This window comes from Schistocerca piceifrons, chromosome 7 (genome assembly GCF_021461385.2).
Source record: "Schistocerca piceifrons isolate TAMUIC-IGC-003096 chromosome 7, iqSchPice1.1, whole genome shotgun sequence".
Taxonomy (NCBI): Eukaryota; Metazoa; Arthropoda; class Insecta; order Orthoptera; family Acrididae; genus Schistocerca; species Schistocerca piceifrons.
Window position 1 is genome coordinate 10,701,555 of NC_060144.1, and position 14,410 is coordinate 10,715,964.

At 43.0% G+C, this 14,410-nt stretch overlaps 1 protein-coding gene across 1 annotated transcript in view; it reads left to right on the forward strand.

Annotated features, from left to right (window-relative positions):
* Positions 1-701: 701 nt before the first annotated feature.
* The window catches only part of LOC124805060 (myrosinase 1-like), a 231,969-nt gene continuing 218,260 nt past the window's right edge, over positions 702-14,410 (forward strand). The window contains exons 1-2 of the mRNA XM_047265484.1: positions 702-934; positions 7,234-7,436. Coding sequence (XP_047121440.1) covers positions 7,235-7,436 — 202 coding nt within the window. The 5' untranslated portion in view covers positions 702-934; position 7,234. The remainder of the gene's footprint in view (positions 935-7,233; positions 7,437-14,410) is intronic.

Genomic DNA, 14,410 nt, shown 5'->3' on the forward strand with positions numbered 1-14,410 from the left:
TTTTATTCGGTAATATTGTTCCTATCCTCAAGACTGGGTCGGAAACGTATCTCAAAACTGACTTTCACTCTCCCATATTCACAGTGGAGGTACACGATATAACATAACTCTTTCTCTTGCAGTTACAGAAGAGTTACAGTAAATTTTGTCTAACGTTTTTAATAACGTTATGTCTACATGGGTGATACACTGTGATACGTTTTTGAAGAGATCTTGAGGAGAGAGAATGTGTTACCGAATGAAAAATAGCAGTGCTCTTTTAAAAAAAGGTGTACTGCTGTTCCTGACTTCGTAAAGAAAAAAAGAAACAAAGAAGGCAGTGATGTTGGTTGATGTCCTCCTGAGAGAAAAAACATTTGTTCGATACAATTTATTTTCGAATGGATAAAAAATTATTTGGGGTGATTAATATAAATGGGGGATCTAGAGCTAAGCACTCAATAATGGTTTAGAAAGTCGAAACTAGTAAGTTGTGGAAAGGCAAATGATAAGTAAATGCAGCCAAAATGAAAATTCATTTAACGAGAGTGTGGCCGTGGCGTCCATTACGAAGAAGAACTAATTACGTCCCCGCGAATGACGATCCAGCTGACACGCCCTCCTGTTATGTCTCGCAGGCACCGATGATATCTTCACGCCGGCTTTCCGCAACCTGGGAGGGGCGTGACGGCTGGCGGACACGTCCGACTGTTGCGTAAAGCGAGGCACGTTCTGCGAGCACCCCGGTACGTAACAGGTGCCGGTTTGCGGCTCTCTCGCCTTGCAGCGCGACCGCCGGGGCCGCAGCAATCAGCCGCTGTCTGCACACCGCGACGGGCCGCTCAGCTCCAGAGGCTACACCACACCACACCACTCCACTCCACAGCAGACCGCACCTGCCGGCGGGTCTGCGGCGCTCCTGTAACGACACGCATATCATTTCACTACGTATAAGGTACGTCATTAACAACAGAGCTTTGTGGAGTCAGTGTCTTAGCGAATAATTGGCTCATATTGTGATTTAACAAAGTGCTAAACAATTCCAATACAAAACGCCGGAGAAAATTATGGAATTGCACACGGTTACATATTAGATCCATTACTGCTTTCTTCACCATTGTTAGGATGTTGTCGCTCTTTATCAAGCAAGTGTTCCAATTGTCTAGTAGATGAGTTTTGCTATTTGGGCAGCAAAATAATTGATGTCGGCCAAGTTAGAGAGGATATAAAATGTTTACCGGCCATGACAGGGAAAGAGTTTCTGAAGAAAAGAAATTTGTTGACACCAAATATACATTAAAGTGTCAGGAAGTCTTTTCTGAAAGTATTTATATAGAGTGTAGCCATGTACGGAAGTGAAACATGGACGGTAAACAGTGTAGACATGGGGAGAATAGAATCTTTTGAAATGTGGTGCTACAGAAGAATGCTGAACATTAGATGGGTAGATCACATAAATAATGAAGAAGTACTGAATAGAATTGGACAGCAAAAATTTTGTTTCACAATCTGACTAGAAGAAGGGGCTGGCTGGACATACTATGAGGCATCATTATTTAGTACTGGAAGGAAGTATGTGAGTGTGTGTGTGTGGGGGGAGAGGGGTGTAAAAGTCGTAGAGGTTGACCAAGAAATTTATACAGTAAGCATATTGAAAAGGCTGTAGGTTGCAGTAGTTACGCGGAGATGAAGAGGCTTGCACCTGATAGAGTAGCTTAGAGAGTTGCATCAAACCAATCTTCGGAGCGAAAACCACAACAACAAGAAAAACAACATCGGTTGTTAATAATACGCTGCAGTAAAACTTACCGAGTAGTAACAGAACACATACGTTTGAGAACTTATTTTTCCTATTTCAGCACAGTTCACCAATGTTTATGTCACTGTTTACAGGGATCGCAAATAAAATACAAAGTATATCCTGATCTACACATGAAACTTGTGCTCAGTCTATACACTTGGTACACAGCAGCCATTCTTCTTCAAATCACTCCAAACACATAACGCACTCTTCAGTCTCTTCTGTTGAGCCATTATTTCCTGAAAATTCGGGTTTTTTTCGCCGCTTTTTAATTGGCTTTCCTGGTCAACCCCGGTACGTTTATTTTAATTTTGGGCCATCTGATTTTAGTTCAGCATTATTTTAATCCCTTTCAGACCCCTTGGGTGGCGATCTTTTTCTCGTCTATTTGTTGCCTCAGGTACCGCCCTCGAGGTAACATTTTCCGCTTACTTTTTTCTCATTTTCCACCATTTCAGACAAATAACTTAAAAACTGAAATTCCTTATGGCAGACACTGAAAGACCGTCAGCTGGCCGGTACCGCGCAACGAACGTGCAGAATGATCTAGTCATATTGAATGCTCTTTTCAGGAATTGTCACTAAAAGTTTGTTAGATGTCATTCCTTACAAACATAGATAACGGAATTGTAGCAACGAAATTAACACTAAGCAATGCTTACCACAGGCCCAAAAATATCTTCGTGCACCAACAGCTACAGCAACACCATCAAGCACTCAGAACAGACAAAGCGCTGAAGAGAGGAGGAAGATCTCCGTCTCGAGCACTCGTGGATACGCAAGCTTGCTTCTGCGCGCTGTACCCTTCTGCCATTTGGAGGCTGAAAGGAAAATCACAGTCGTGGCAGATACTGTAAGCCGGCCGGTGCTGCACAGCTCTACCCTGTAACTCACTGTGATCTACGTAATTCGCTCTATAGCCCACAAATAATGCGAGTATCGTCCAGACAGCGGTGAAAAATCACGAGGAGCTGTAAAGTATAGCTGCGAATGTAGCACAATAGATATTTTTTATACGTAGAACAGCAACATTTGCGTTCTTTTGAATTTCGTCTTTTGAAAAACACAATGTATTTCTTTTTTTTTTATTATTCTTTATCCAAACATAGTGACACATCTGTGTCTGATTTTCACCTGAGGCATCTGTGTCTGATTTTCAGGGGACATCGTTTTATTTGTGAAACTACATTAATTCTATAGACGGATTTGTGCACGCTAAGTTCTTTTTATGCCTTCGATACAGCATCGATCGATAGGTATGGCTAAATAAGTTTTCTGAAATCTTGTTTCTGCGTATAAAAACGTGTGATACCAGATGAGAGTGAAGCGAAAACTGTTTGGAAAACGGTGTACTATACAGTTTACAAGCAACAGAGGAAACACACGAAAGATTTGTAATACGTCGAAAAAATGTCATACTGTGTCAAGCTATTAAAAAGCCATAAAAGGAAGCCAGATTGCATGAATCGAACTTTACAACTAAAGCAGTTTCAGAAATAAAACAGTACTCACAGAAGATGGCGCATAGTTGCCCAAAAAGTTTGGGTAAATACGAGAAAAAAGAAAAAAATACATTATGTTTTGTAGCAGGTGGATTTTAAAAAAACCTTGTTTGCTTTGTAAACACAAAAAACGTTAGAAATAGTTTTCAACCCCCTTCAAGATGTTTAAATAGGAATCAATTGAAGATAACGAAGCACGTACTGAAAAATAATAAAATGTTGGATTAATAGACAAATTGTTACCCATGGGTGTATATAATGTTCCAGCAGTTAGTCTTATCTTTGTAGATGCCACAACTGTTATAGTGAATCCTGATAGATAGGCAGCAGTAGAGTGTATGGTAACAATTGTTTTCGGAAGAATTATTAATGAATGATTTTTCTGTGAATGCTCTACGCAAACTTGAAGCACAATTGTTACTGCACGTCATAAGGCATGACGTAAATCACAGCTGTAGCAAATCGACAAGAGTTCGTAAGGAGGGCAGTACCTCCTGAACTTTTAAGTGAACATATACAAAACGCTAACAGACCCGTTATGGAACTTGTTAAACAATTCAATTAAATTTATACTTACTGTCACTGTAAATCTCGAACATGTTATGCCCAGTTTCTATTTGCTAATGGCTTATGGAATTACAAATCGTTGAAACTACTCTTTTCTCCAGTGTACTAAAGCGTGCTCTACGAATAATATTTCGTTCTCATCGAAGTCATCTTGTACATGATTCTTCAGACAGGCATTTTAATTACAGCTGTATAACATATTTTCTCGTGTAATTTTTGAAAATTAAACATAGCATAAAAGATTAATACTGTTTGTCATTATGACGCTGGATGAAGAGAATGAAGCCGGCCGTAATGGCTGAGCGGTTCTAGGCGCTGCAGTCTGGAACCGCGCGACCGCTACGGTCGCAGGTTCGAATCCTGCTTCGGGCATGGATGTATGTGATGTCCTTAGTTTAGTTAGGTTTAAGTAGTTCTTAGTTCTAGGGGACTGATGATCTCAGAAGTTAAATCCCATAGTGCTCAGAGTCATTTGAACCATTTTGAAGAGAATGAAGATCACAAGTTGTCTTTTGTAATGAAAGACACTGTTTGTGTGGCGTGCTTTCTGAATTTCCATTAGTGCCATATTACGCTAACAAGTGTCTGGTATACGTTTTTGTAGAAAACTCAAACCTCAACTAGCAGTTGGGTACAGCCAGTTACCAAAAATGTGCCACAATATCATTGTTAACCCCAACGTGAGAGTATAAACTCGCGAAATGCGTCCTAGGAGTGATTGATGTAGATGATTGTTTATTCGAACTTCTATTACGTTTGAAATTAATACTTTAGCGAGAAATAAAGCAAACTTTGCTACTGGACCGTTGCACTGTGAACAGGACGAAATTGGCAAAATTCACGTTGTTGGGGCGCTGACGCCGCCTTGAAACCCAGACAGAATAATACTGTGTCGTCTGCATACCTCAGGGTCAGTAACTGCCTTGTATCGAAGAAAAGCCAAACGCAGATGGCGGGCCTCGTACCCTTTTGATCTACACACATGAAAAAAAAAAAAATTGCGCCATCCTGGTTCCCAGAACTTCTGAAGGTAGACGTTAACTGTGGATATTGTATCACAGACACAGTCCCTTTGACTGTTAAGAGATGTCACTAAACCCGCCCAAAAATGTAAACAGCTATGAATGAGCAGCGCCTATTAGACGGAGAGGGTCCGACAGCCGATGAGTTCCAGTCATTCCACCAAGAAGGAGGTACACGGCTCTTAATGTCTGTAGTTCAACCATGCCTGGACGGTCAATACAGCGGTTCGATCGCGTCCGCATTGTTACTTTGTGCCAGGAAGGGCTCTGAACGAGGGAAATGTGCAAGCGGCTCGGAGCGAACCAAAGCGATGTTGTTCGGACATGGAGGAGGTACAGAGAGACACGAACTGTATATGACATGCGTCGCTCATGCCACCCAAGGGCTACTACTGTAGTGGATGACCGCTACCTACGGATTATGGCTCGGAGGAACCCTGACAGCAACACCACCATTTTGAATAATGCTTTTCGTGCAGCCACAGGACGTCGTGTTACGACTCAAACTCTGCGCAGTAGGCTGCATCATGCGCAACTTCACGCCCGGCGTCCATGACGAGGTCCATCTTCGCAACCACGACACCATGCAGCGCAGCAGATGGGCCCAACAACATGCCGCTAACGATTTGCATCACGTTCTCTTCACCGATGAGTTTCGCAAATGCGTCAGTATATTTATTCCTTAATGAAGTTTGTTGTAAATAATACATCTCTTTTTCCAACTAACTGCTTAGTACACAATATCAATACTAGGAATAAGAATAATGTACATAAAGATTTAAAATCACTCACTCTTGCCCAGAAAGGAGTCCAGTATGCAGCAACGCATATTTTCAATAAGTTACCAGCAACCATTAAGAGTTTAATTTCAGACAAGGCAAATTTAAACATAATTTAAAATAATTTTTGGTGGCCAACTCCTTCTATCCCATCCACGATTTTCTCAACAAGTGCAGTAGACCATTTTAATGAAAATTTATTATACTTTAATTTTTGACAGTAATTGGTTGCAACAGCCAAAGTAACTACCTACTGCATGAATGATGGATGTATGGAAAGCAGATGTAAGTCTTGAGTCTGTAAATAGAGGAAGTTTAATTTTAAATCTTGTACATAATCTGACTGTTCTTAACTGAGGATCACTGAAATGAATAATTTACTTTAATTTTTGACAATGGTTGTAATAGCCAAGAAACTAGCAAATGTCTAAACGATGGATTTAATGAAAGCAGATGTAAGTATTAAACCTGTAAATATTAAAAGTTTAAATTTAATTAATGTACATAATTTAGTGCAACCATATCGGCAACTTATTGGCGAGGCATTCGTCTACATGAAAGACAATTCGCGCCGCGATCGTGCACACCTTGTGAATGATTTCCTACAGGATAACGATATCGCTCGAGTAGAGTGGTGAGCATGTTCTCCAGGCATGAACCCTGAGACAGACTGAAAAGGTCTGTGACCTAACAACCACTCTGAGGGATCTACGCCGAATCGCCGTTGAGGACTGGGACAATCTGGACCAACAGTGCCTTGATGAACTTGTAAATAGAATGCCACGACGAATAAAGGCATGCATCAATGCAAGAGGACGTGCTACTGGGTATTAGATGTAGCGCTGTGTACAGCAATCTGGACCACCACCTCTGAAGGTCTCGCTGTATGGTGGTACTGTTGTGTTGGCGGAAGAGCCAACACCGTGTTACGAATGGAGCCGAAATGCACGCGTTTTAGCTCACGCAGGCTGGCGTCAGGGAAGGACTATACTGACATGAGGTCTGGAACATGACAAGGAATTAGAATTCAGAAAGCGGACGTAATTAGTTTGATACTTAACTTTAATCCATTAATGATGAACGTCGCTCTTGACAGTACATGATACACAATATTATCTGTTTGGAATACATTCTTGAAGAATATGGCGCCTTGCTAGGTCGTAGCAAATGACGTAGCTGAAGGCTATGCTAAACTGTCGTCTCTGCAAATGAGAGCGTATGTAGACAGTGAACCATCGCTAGCAAAGTCGGCTGTACAACTGGGGCGAGTGCTAGGGAGTCTCTCTAGACTAGACCTGCCGTGTGGCGGCGCTCGGTCTGCAATCACTGATAGTGGCGACACGCGGGTCCGACGTATACTAAAGGACCGCGGCAGATTTAAAGGCTACCACCAGCAAGTGTGGTGTCTGGCGGTGAGACCACAGGTACAACGTGTGGTTTTCAAGAGCAATGAAAAGGTCGGAAATGATGTTTATGTTGATCTCTATTCCAATTTTGTGTACAGGTTCCGGAACTCTCGGAACCGAGGTGATGCAGAACTTTTTTTTGAAGTGTGTATAACAGTGGCGGCGGCCTGCCGACAGGATGGAGGGCGTACGGCAGTCGCTGCGGCGGCTGGCTGCGGCCGTGCTGGTGGCGGCGCTGCTGCACCGCGGCGCCGGCGCCTTGAGCGCCGCCAGGGCCAGCCAGCCGCGGTCGCAGGCCAGGCTCTACCAGTTCCCCGAGGGCTTCCTCTTCGGCGCCGGAACCTCCGCCGTCCAGGTCGAGGGCGCCTGGAACGCAGACGGTGAGCCGGCCGCGGCTGCGCGCGCTCTCTATTCCACTCACTCACCTGCCGCGCAGCTTCGGCAAGCGTGCGACAGCACGAACACCTCGTACGAAAGCAAAGAGAGCTTCACTGCAAGTTTAAACGCAGCCGAAACCTCTCACACAAACAGAAGCTAAACGATGTCGAAGTTAGCGTAAGGAGGGCTATGCGTGAAGCTTTCAGTGAATTCGAAAGTAAAATTCTATGTATCGACTTGACAGACAAACCTAGGAAGTTCTGGTCTTACGCTAAATAAGTGGCTCGAAACAACATATCCAGTCACTTCGGGATGATGATGGCATTGAAATAGAGGATGACACGCGTAAAGCTGGAACACTAAACACCTTTTTCCAAAGCTGTTACACAGAGGCAGACCGCACTGCAGTTCCTTCTCTAAATCCTCGCACAAACGGAAAAATGGCTGACATCGAAATAAGTGTCCAAGGAATAGAGAAGCAACTGAAATCAGTCAACAGAGGAAAGTCCACTGAACCTGACGGGATACCAATTCGATTCTAGACAGAATACGCGAAAAAACTTGCCCCCTTCTAACAGCCGTGTACCGCAAGTCTCTAGAGGAACGGAAGGTTCCAAATGATTGGAAAAGAGCACAGGTAGTCCCAGTCTTCAAGAACGGTCGTCGAGCAGATGCGCAAAACTATAGACCGATATCTCTGACGTCGATCTGTTGTAGAATTTTAGAACATGTTTCTTGCTCGCGTATCATGTCGTTTCTGGAAACCCAGAATCTACTCTGTAGGAATCAACATTGATTCCGGAAACAGCGACCGTGTGAGATCCAACTCGCTTTATTTGTTCATGAGACCCAGAAAATACTAGATACAGACTCCCAGGTAGATGCTATTTTACTTGACTTCCGGAAGGCGTTCGATACAGTTCCGCACTGTCGCCTGATAAACAAAGTAAGAGCCTACGGAATATCAGACCAGCTGTGTGGCTGGATTGAAGAATTTTTAGCAAACAGAACACAGCATGTTGTTCTCAATGGAGAGACGTCTACAGACGTTAAAGTAACCTCTGGCGTGCCACAGGGGAGTGTTATGGGACCATTGCTTTTCACAATATATATAAATGACCTAGTAGATAGTGTAGGAAGTTCCATGCGGCTTTTCGCGGATGATGCTGTGGTACACAGAGAAGTTGCAGCATAGAAAACTGCAGCGAAATACAGGAAGATCTGCAGCGGATAGGCAGTTGGTGCAGGGATTGGCAACTGATCCTTAACATAGATAAATGTAATGTATTGCGAATAAATAGAAAGAAGGATCCTTTATTGTATGATTATATGATAGCGGAACAAACACTGGTAGCAGTTACTTCTGTAAAATATCTGGGAGTACGCGTGCGGAACGATTTGAAGTGGAATGATCATGTAAAATTAATTGTTGGTAAGGCGGGTACCAGGTTGAGATTCATTGGGAGAGTCCTCAGAAAATGTAGTCCATCAACAAAGGAGGTGGCTTACAAAACACTCGTTGGACCTATACTTGAGTATTGCTCATCAGTGTGGGATCCGTACCAGATCGGGTTGACGGAGGAGATAGAGAAGATCCAAAGAAGAGCGGCGCGTTTCGTCACAGGGTTATTTGGTAACCGTGATAGCGTTACGGAGATGTTTAGCAAACTCAAGTGGCAGTCTCTGCAAGAGAGGCGCTCTGCATCGCGGTGTAGCTTGCTGTCCAGGTTTCGAGAGGGTGCGTTTTTGGATGAGGTATCGAATATATTGCTTCCCCCTACTTATACCTCCCGAGGAGATCACGAATGTAAAATCAGAGAGATTAGAGCGCACACGGAGGCTTTCCGGCAGTCGTTCTTCCCGCGAACCATACGCGACTGGAACAGGAATGGGAGGTAATGACAGTGGCACGTAAAGTGCCCTCCGCCACACACCGTTGGGTGGCTTGCGGAGTATAAATGTAGATGTAGATACAATGACGGAAAAAAATTTCAACACTGAGAAAGTGTTGCGCGACATATGAGAAAGGTGGTAGGCGTGTTTCTACATCTCAAAGACGATGTCAGCCCAAATTTCGCGCCAGTCACGTAGGAGTTGCACTAGCAGCGCCACTATGAGGATGCAAATCAGGTTTGCTTTAAATACACAATGTAACGGTCGTAAATGTTAGTTACACACTCACACACTCACTGGTCATACCGGACTCGAGAGTCCATTACCGCAGCGTATTTTCGCCATCTGTCCCTGTCTTGGGCTATTTCCTTCCATTCACCTTCCATACCTGGGCTCCTCAAATCAGCCTTCACATTGTCCTCCCATCCACGCCTCGGTCTCCCCACAGGACGTTTTCCCTCTAGGTGCCCTACCAGTACTCTGCGCGCTGCCCTGCCCTCATCCATTCGAGCTACGTGACCCGCCCATCGCAGCCTACGTGATTTAATAATACTGATTATGACAGGGCTTGAATAGAGGTCGTGAAGCTCTTCGTTATGCAGTTTTCGCCACTCTCCGCTAATGGCATCCCTTCTTGCTCCGAAAATTTTCCTCAAAATTTTGTTTTCAAATACTCGAAACGGCTTTTCATTTTGCACAGTGAGAGACCAAGTCTCACACCCATACAGCATAACTGGTAGAATAATAGTTTTGTATATTCTAATCTTTAATTTCCTAGACAATATCCGTGATGAAAGTAATCTATTCAGTGAGAAGTAGCACGCATTTCCCGCCTCCTGATCTACTGTTGTTGACATTCTAGTAGTAACCAGGTATTTAGTTTTGTCTTCACTTATCCTTAGACCTACATTTTCTCTAGCCTTGATATTCGCATTTGCTGTTACAGATTCTTTCCTATCGCTAATGATGTTTAGATCATCTGCATACCCTAATATCTTAATATTACCATTTAACTCTACATCCTCTGAATTATCTGTTACAAATTCTTCTGACTCCAATTTACCCACGCGTACTCTACCTTTTGCGTTTTTCAAACTCGCTTCTATAAGTCTAACATACTTCTTTGGTATTCCAAGTTCCAAAAGAATTCTGTATAATTATGATTGCAATACTGAATCATACGCTTTTGTAAAATCTATGAAAAGATTATGAACTGGTTTATTGTATTCCCATTTCTTTCCCATAATTTGACGCAGGGTGAATATTTGGTCTATAGTTGATCTGTTCCTCCGAAAGCCAGCATGGTAATCCCCCACAAATTCATCTGAATATGGTTTAAGCCTGCTTATCAGAATATTCGAGAAAATTTTGGAACATACTGGTAATAGTGATAATCCCTCTATAATTACTACAATCCATTTTGTCACCTTTTTTAAAAATTAGAATCGACTGCTGCCACTCTTGAGGTATCATCTTTATGTTCCATACTTTAGTTATCACTTTGTGAACTACTTCCACCAATTTCTGTCCCCCATTTTTAACTAATTCTGCAGTTATGCAATCTGATCCTGGTACTTTATGGTTTTTCAATTTGTTGATTGCATCTCTTACTTCCTTTAACGTTGGCTCAGGTATCTGGGGTTCTGCTGTATGTATTTCGTACGCCTGCTCATTTCCTGCTTCCTGGTGTACCTTTAATAGATGCTCAAAATACGCCCTCCATTTACTTAATATAGCACTGTGGTCTGTCAGTATTCCTCCAGAATCCCCTGTGAATTTGTCCTAGCCTTGAAGCCCTTCTTATACCCATTTATGTCTAGGTAAGGTTCCCTAATGGTTTTTGTTTTACTGTTTGATTCCATTTTTTTAATTTGACTGTTGAAATAATCCCTCTTCTTTGCCCGTAGCCTACGACCAACTTCCCTTCTTATGTTCAAGAACTCCTCTCGTTTTCTATCTCCCATTCTATCCCATTCTAATCGCGCTTTTCTCCTTTACCAATTTCTTGCAATCCTCTTCTTAATTGTACCTATTGTGACCTTCGCTGCCTCTTTGATATTATTCCTCATAGTGATCCACTGTGTATTTACATCGTCGTCTTGATCTTCGTGTGTCCTGAGAGTATCAAACCTATTTGAAATTTCTATCATGTACCTTCTGCTAAAGTTTTCATCATTTAGCCTGTCAGTGTCGAACCTAACAAGTTTTGCATTGTGAAACCTTGATGTTGCTGTAGATAGGCGTTGGTTAACTTTGGCAAATACAAGAAAATGATCAGAATCGCAGTCTGCTCCCCTGAAAGTCCTAACATTTTCTATACTAGTGTGCCATCTCCGATCTACAAGAAGATGATCAATTTGGTTTCGGGTGTGTCCATCAGGAGAGACCCAAGTTGCTTTATGAATGTCTTTCCTTTTTATGTATATGCTGTCGACAATCATGTCTTTTGAAAGAGCAAAATTAACCACCCTTGTGCCATTATCATTCGAAATGCTATGCAAACTTTCTTTACCAATTGTAGGCCGGAATGCTTCCTCCTTCCCTATCTTCGCCTTAAAATCACCTATGATTAATTTTGTATCGTACGAGGAGAACTCATCCCACAGCTTATCCAGTTCTTCATAAAAGCCGTCTTTAACAACCTCTTCAGTGTCCTCAGTTGGTGCGTGTACATTGATTACTACTAGTCTATTCCACCTGCCGGACAACACTATAACTGATAGTCGGTCACTAATGAACCTTGAAACGTCCCCTTAGATAAATTATAAATGACTGTGCTTAAATTGGCACACAATATTTTTTGGCGCAACGCAATCTGACTTTCAATAATCCCTACAAAAGAATGGCCCTGAGTAACATTAACCTATACCTTTCACAAATCACCTATCTCAGAAAAATCTTCGTTACTCGAACTACTGCAATACAGCTAGCTCCACTACTGCCAGCTAAATTAAAGATTCAAACTACTGAAGGCACTAACTACTGATAGGCATAGTTAGCAAATGAACGATTTTGACAGAGAACAAACAATGTATTTACCTTAATAGTGTTCCAAAGTCATAATACGAGGGCAGTTCAATAAGTAATGCAACACATTTTTTTTCTCGGCCAATTTTGGTTGAAAAAACCGGAATTTCTTGTGGAATATTTTCAAACATTCCCGCTTCGTCTCGTATAGTTTCATTGACTTCCGACAGGTGGCAGCGCTGTACGGAGCTGTTAAAATGGCGTCTGTAACGGATGTGCGTTGCAAACAACGGGCAGTGATCGAGTTTCTTTTGGTGGAAAACCAGGGCATCTCAGATATTCATAGGCGCTTGCAGAATGTCTATGGTGATCTGGCAGTGGACAAAAGCACGGTGAGTCGTTGGGCAAAGCGTGTGCCATCATCGCCGCAAGGTCAAGCAAGACTGTCTGATCTCCTGCGTGCGGGCCGGCCGTGCACAGCTGTGACTCCTGCAATGGCGGAGCGTGCGAACACACTCGTTCGAGATGATCGACGGATCACCATCAAACAACTCAGTGCTCAACTTGACATCTCTGTTGGTAGTGCTGTCACAATTGTTCACCAGTTGGGATATTCAAAGGTTTGTTCCCGCTGGGTCCCTCGTTGTCTAACCGAACACCATAAAGAGCAAAGGAGAACCATCTGTGCGGAATTGCTTGCTCGTCATGTGGCTGAGGGTGACAATTTCTTGTCAAAGATTGTTACAGGCGATGAAACATGGGTTCATCACTTCGAACCTGAAACAAAACGGCAATCAATGGAGTGGCGCCACACCCACTCCCCTACCAAGAAAAAGTTTAAAGCCATACCCTCAGCCGATAAAGTCATGGTTACAGTCTTCTGGGACGCTGAAGGGGTTATTCTGTTCGATGTCCTTCCCCATGGTCAAACGATCAACTCTGAAGTGTATTGTGCTACTCTTCAAAAATTGAAGAAACGACTTCAGCGTGTTCGTAGGCACAAAAATCTGAACGAACTTCTCCTTCTTCATGACAACGCAAGACCTCACACAAGTCTTCGCACCCGAGAAGAGCTCACAAAACTTCAGTGGACTGTTCTTCCTCATGCACCCTACAGCCCCGATCTCGCACCGTCGGATTTCCATATGTTTGGCCCAATGAAGGACACAATCCGTGGGAGGCACTACGCGGATGATGAAGACGTTATTGATGCAGTACGACGTTGGCTCCGACATCGACCAGTGGAATGGTACCGTGCAGGCATACAGGCCCTCATTTCAAGGTGGCGTAAGGCCGTAGCATTGAATGGAGATTACGTTGAAAAATAGTGTTGTGTAGCTAAAAGATTGGGGAATAACCTGGTGTATTTGAATGCTGAATAAAACAACCCCTGTTTCAGAAAAAAAATGTGTTGTATTACTTATTGAACTGCCCTCGTATATATATATATCAGTTCATGACACCCAGTCTTACAAATTTACTGTCTCTGTCCAGATCATCCGCTCTCAAAACTCCGCCATCTCACTCCCCACATCCACCACTGCTGGTGGCTCACCTCCAACTGCGCAAAGCTACGCGCTGTTAACATCCAGCTGCCCAGCACTACAATAGTAAACAACAATGCAAACCAGCCACAGACTGCACACAGCACAGCCAGTGATTTTCATACAGAGCGCTACGTCGGGTTACCAATACAAAAACCTAAACAGCCTACTTACAACCTTATATCTCTGATTGCGTGAAGCACTTTTCTCTGTTCTGCGAAACCTGTTCCGAAACTTTGAGCTTCAGCACCTCCATAGAAAAATGTATAGTTACCCCTCTTTATGCTACCCTCCCCCTGCCACCGAGTTTCTTGAATAGCTGTATTGTCTAAATCGTATCTATCTAGTTCGTCTAATAATGTCCGGAACTTTCCTGGCCTGTTCAAACTTTTAACGTTCCATGTTCCCAAACTGAAAGTTCCTTTCGGCCTGAATCTCTTCGAAGTAGGTTCCTCCCGGAGTTCTGAATGGGAACCTAGTTTACCTCCGGGATATCATAAATGTTAGTTACCTTCAAGATTTGACGTGGTGACGTTAGTCAAGATTGCCTTCAAGGCAAAAAAGACAATTAT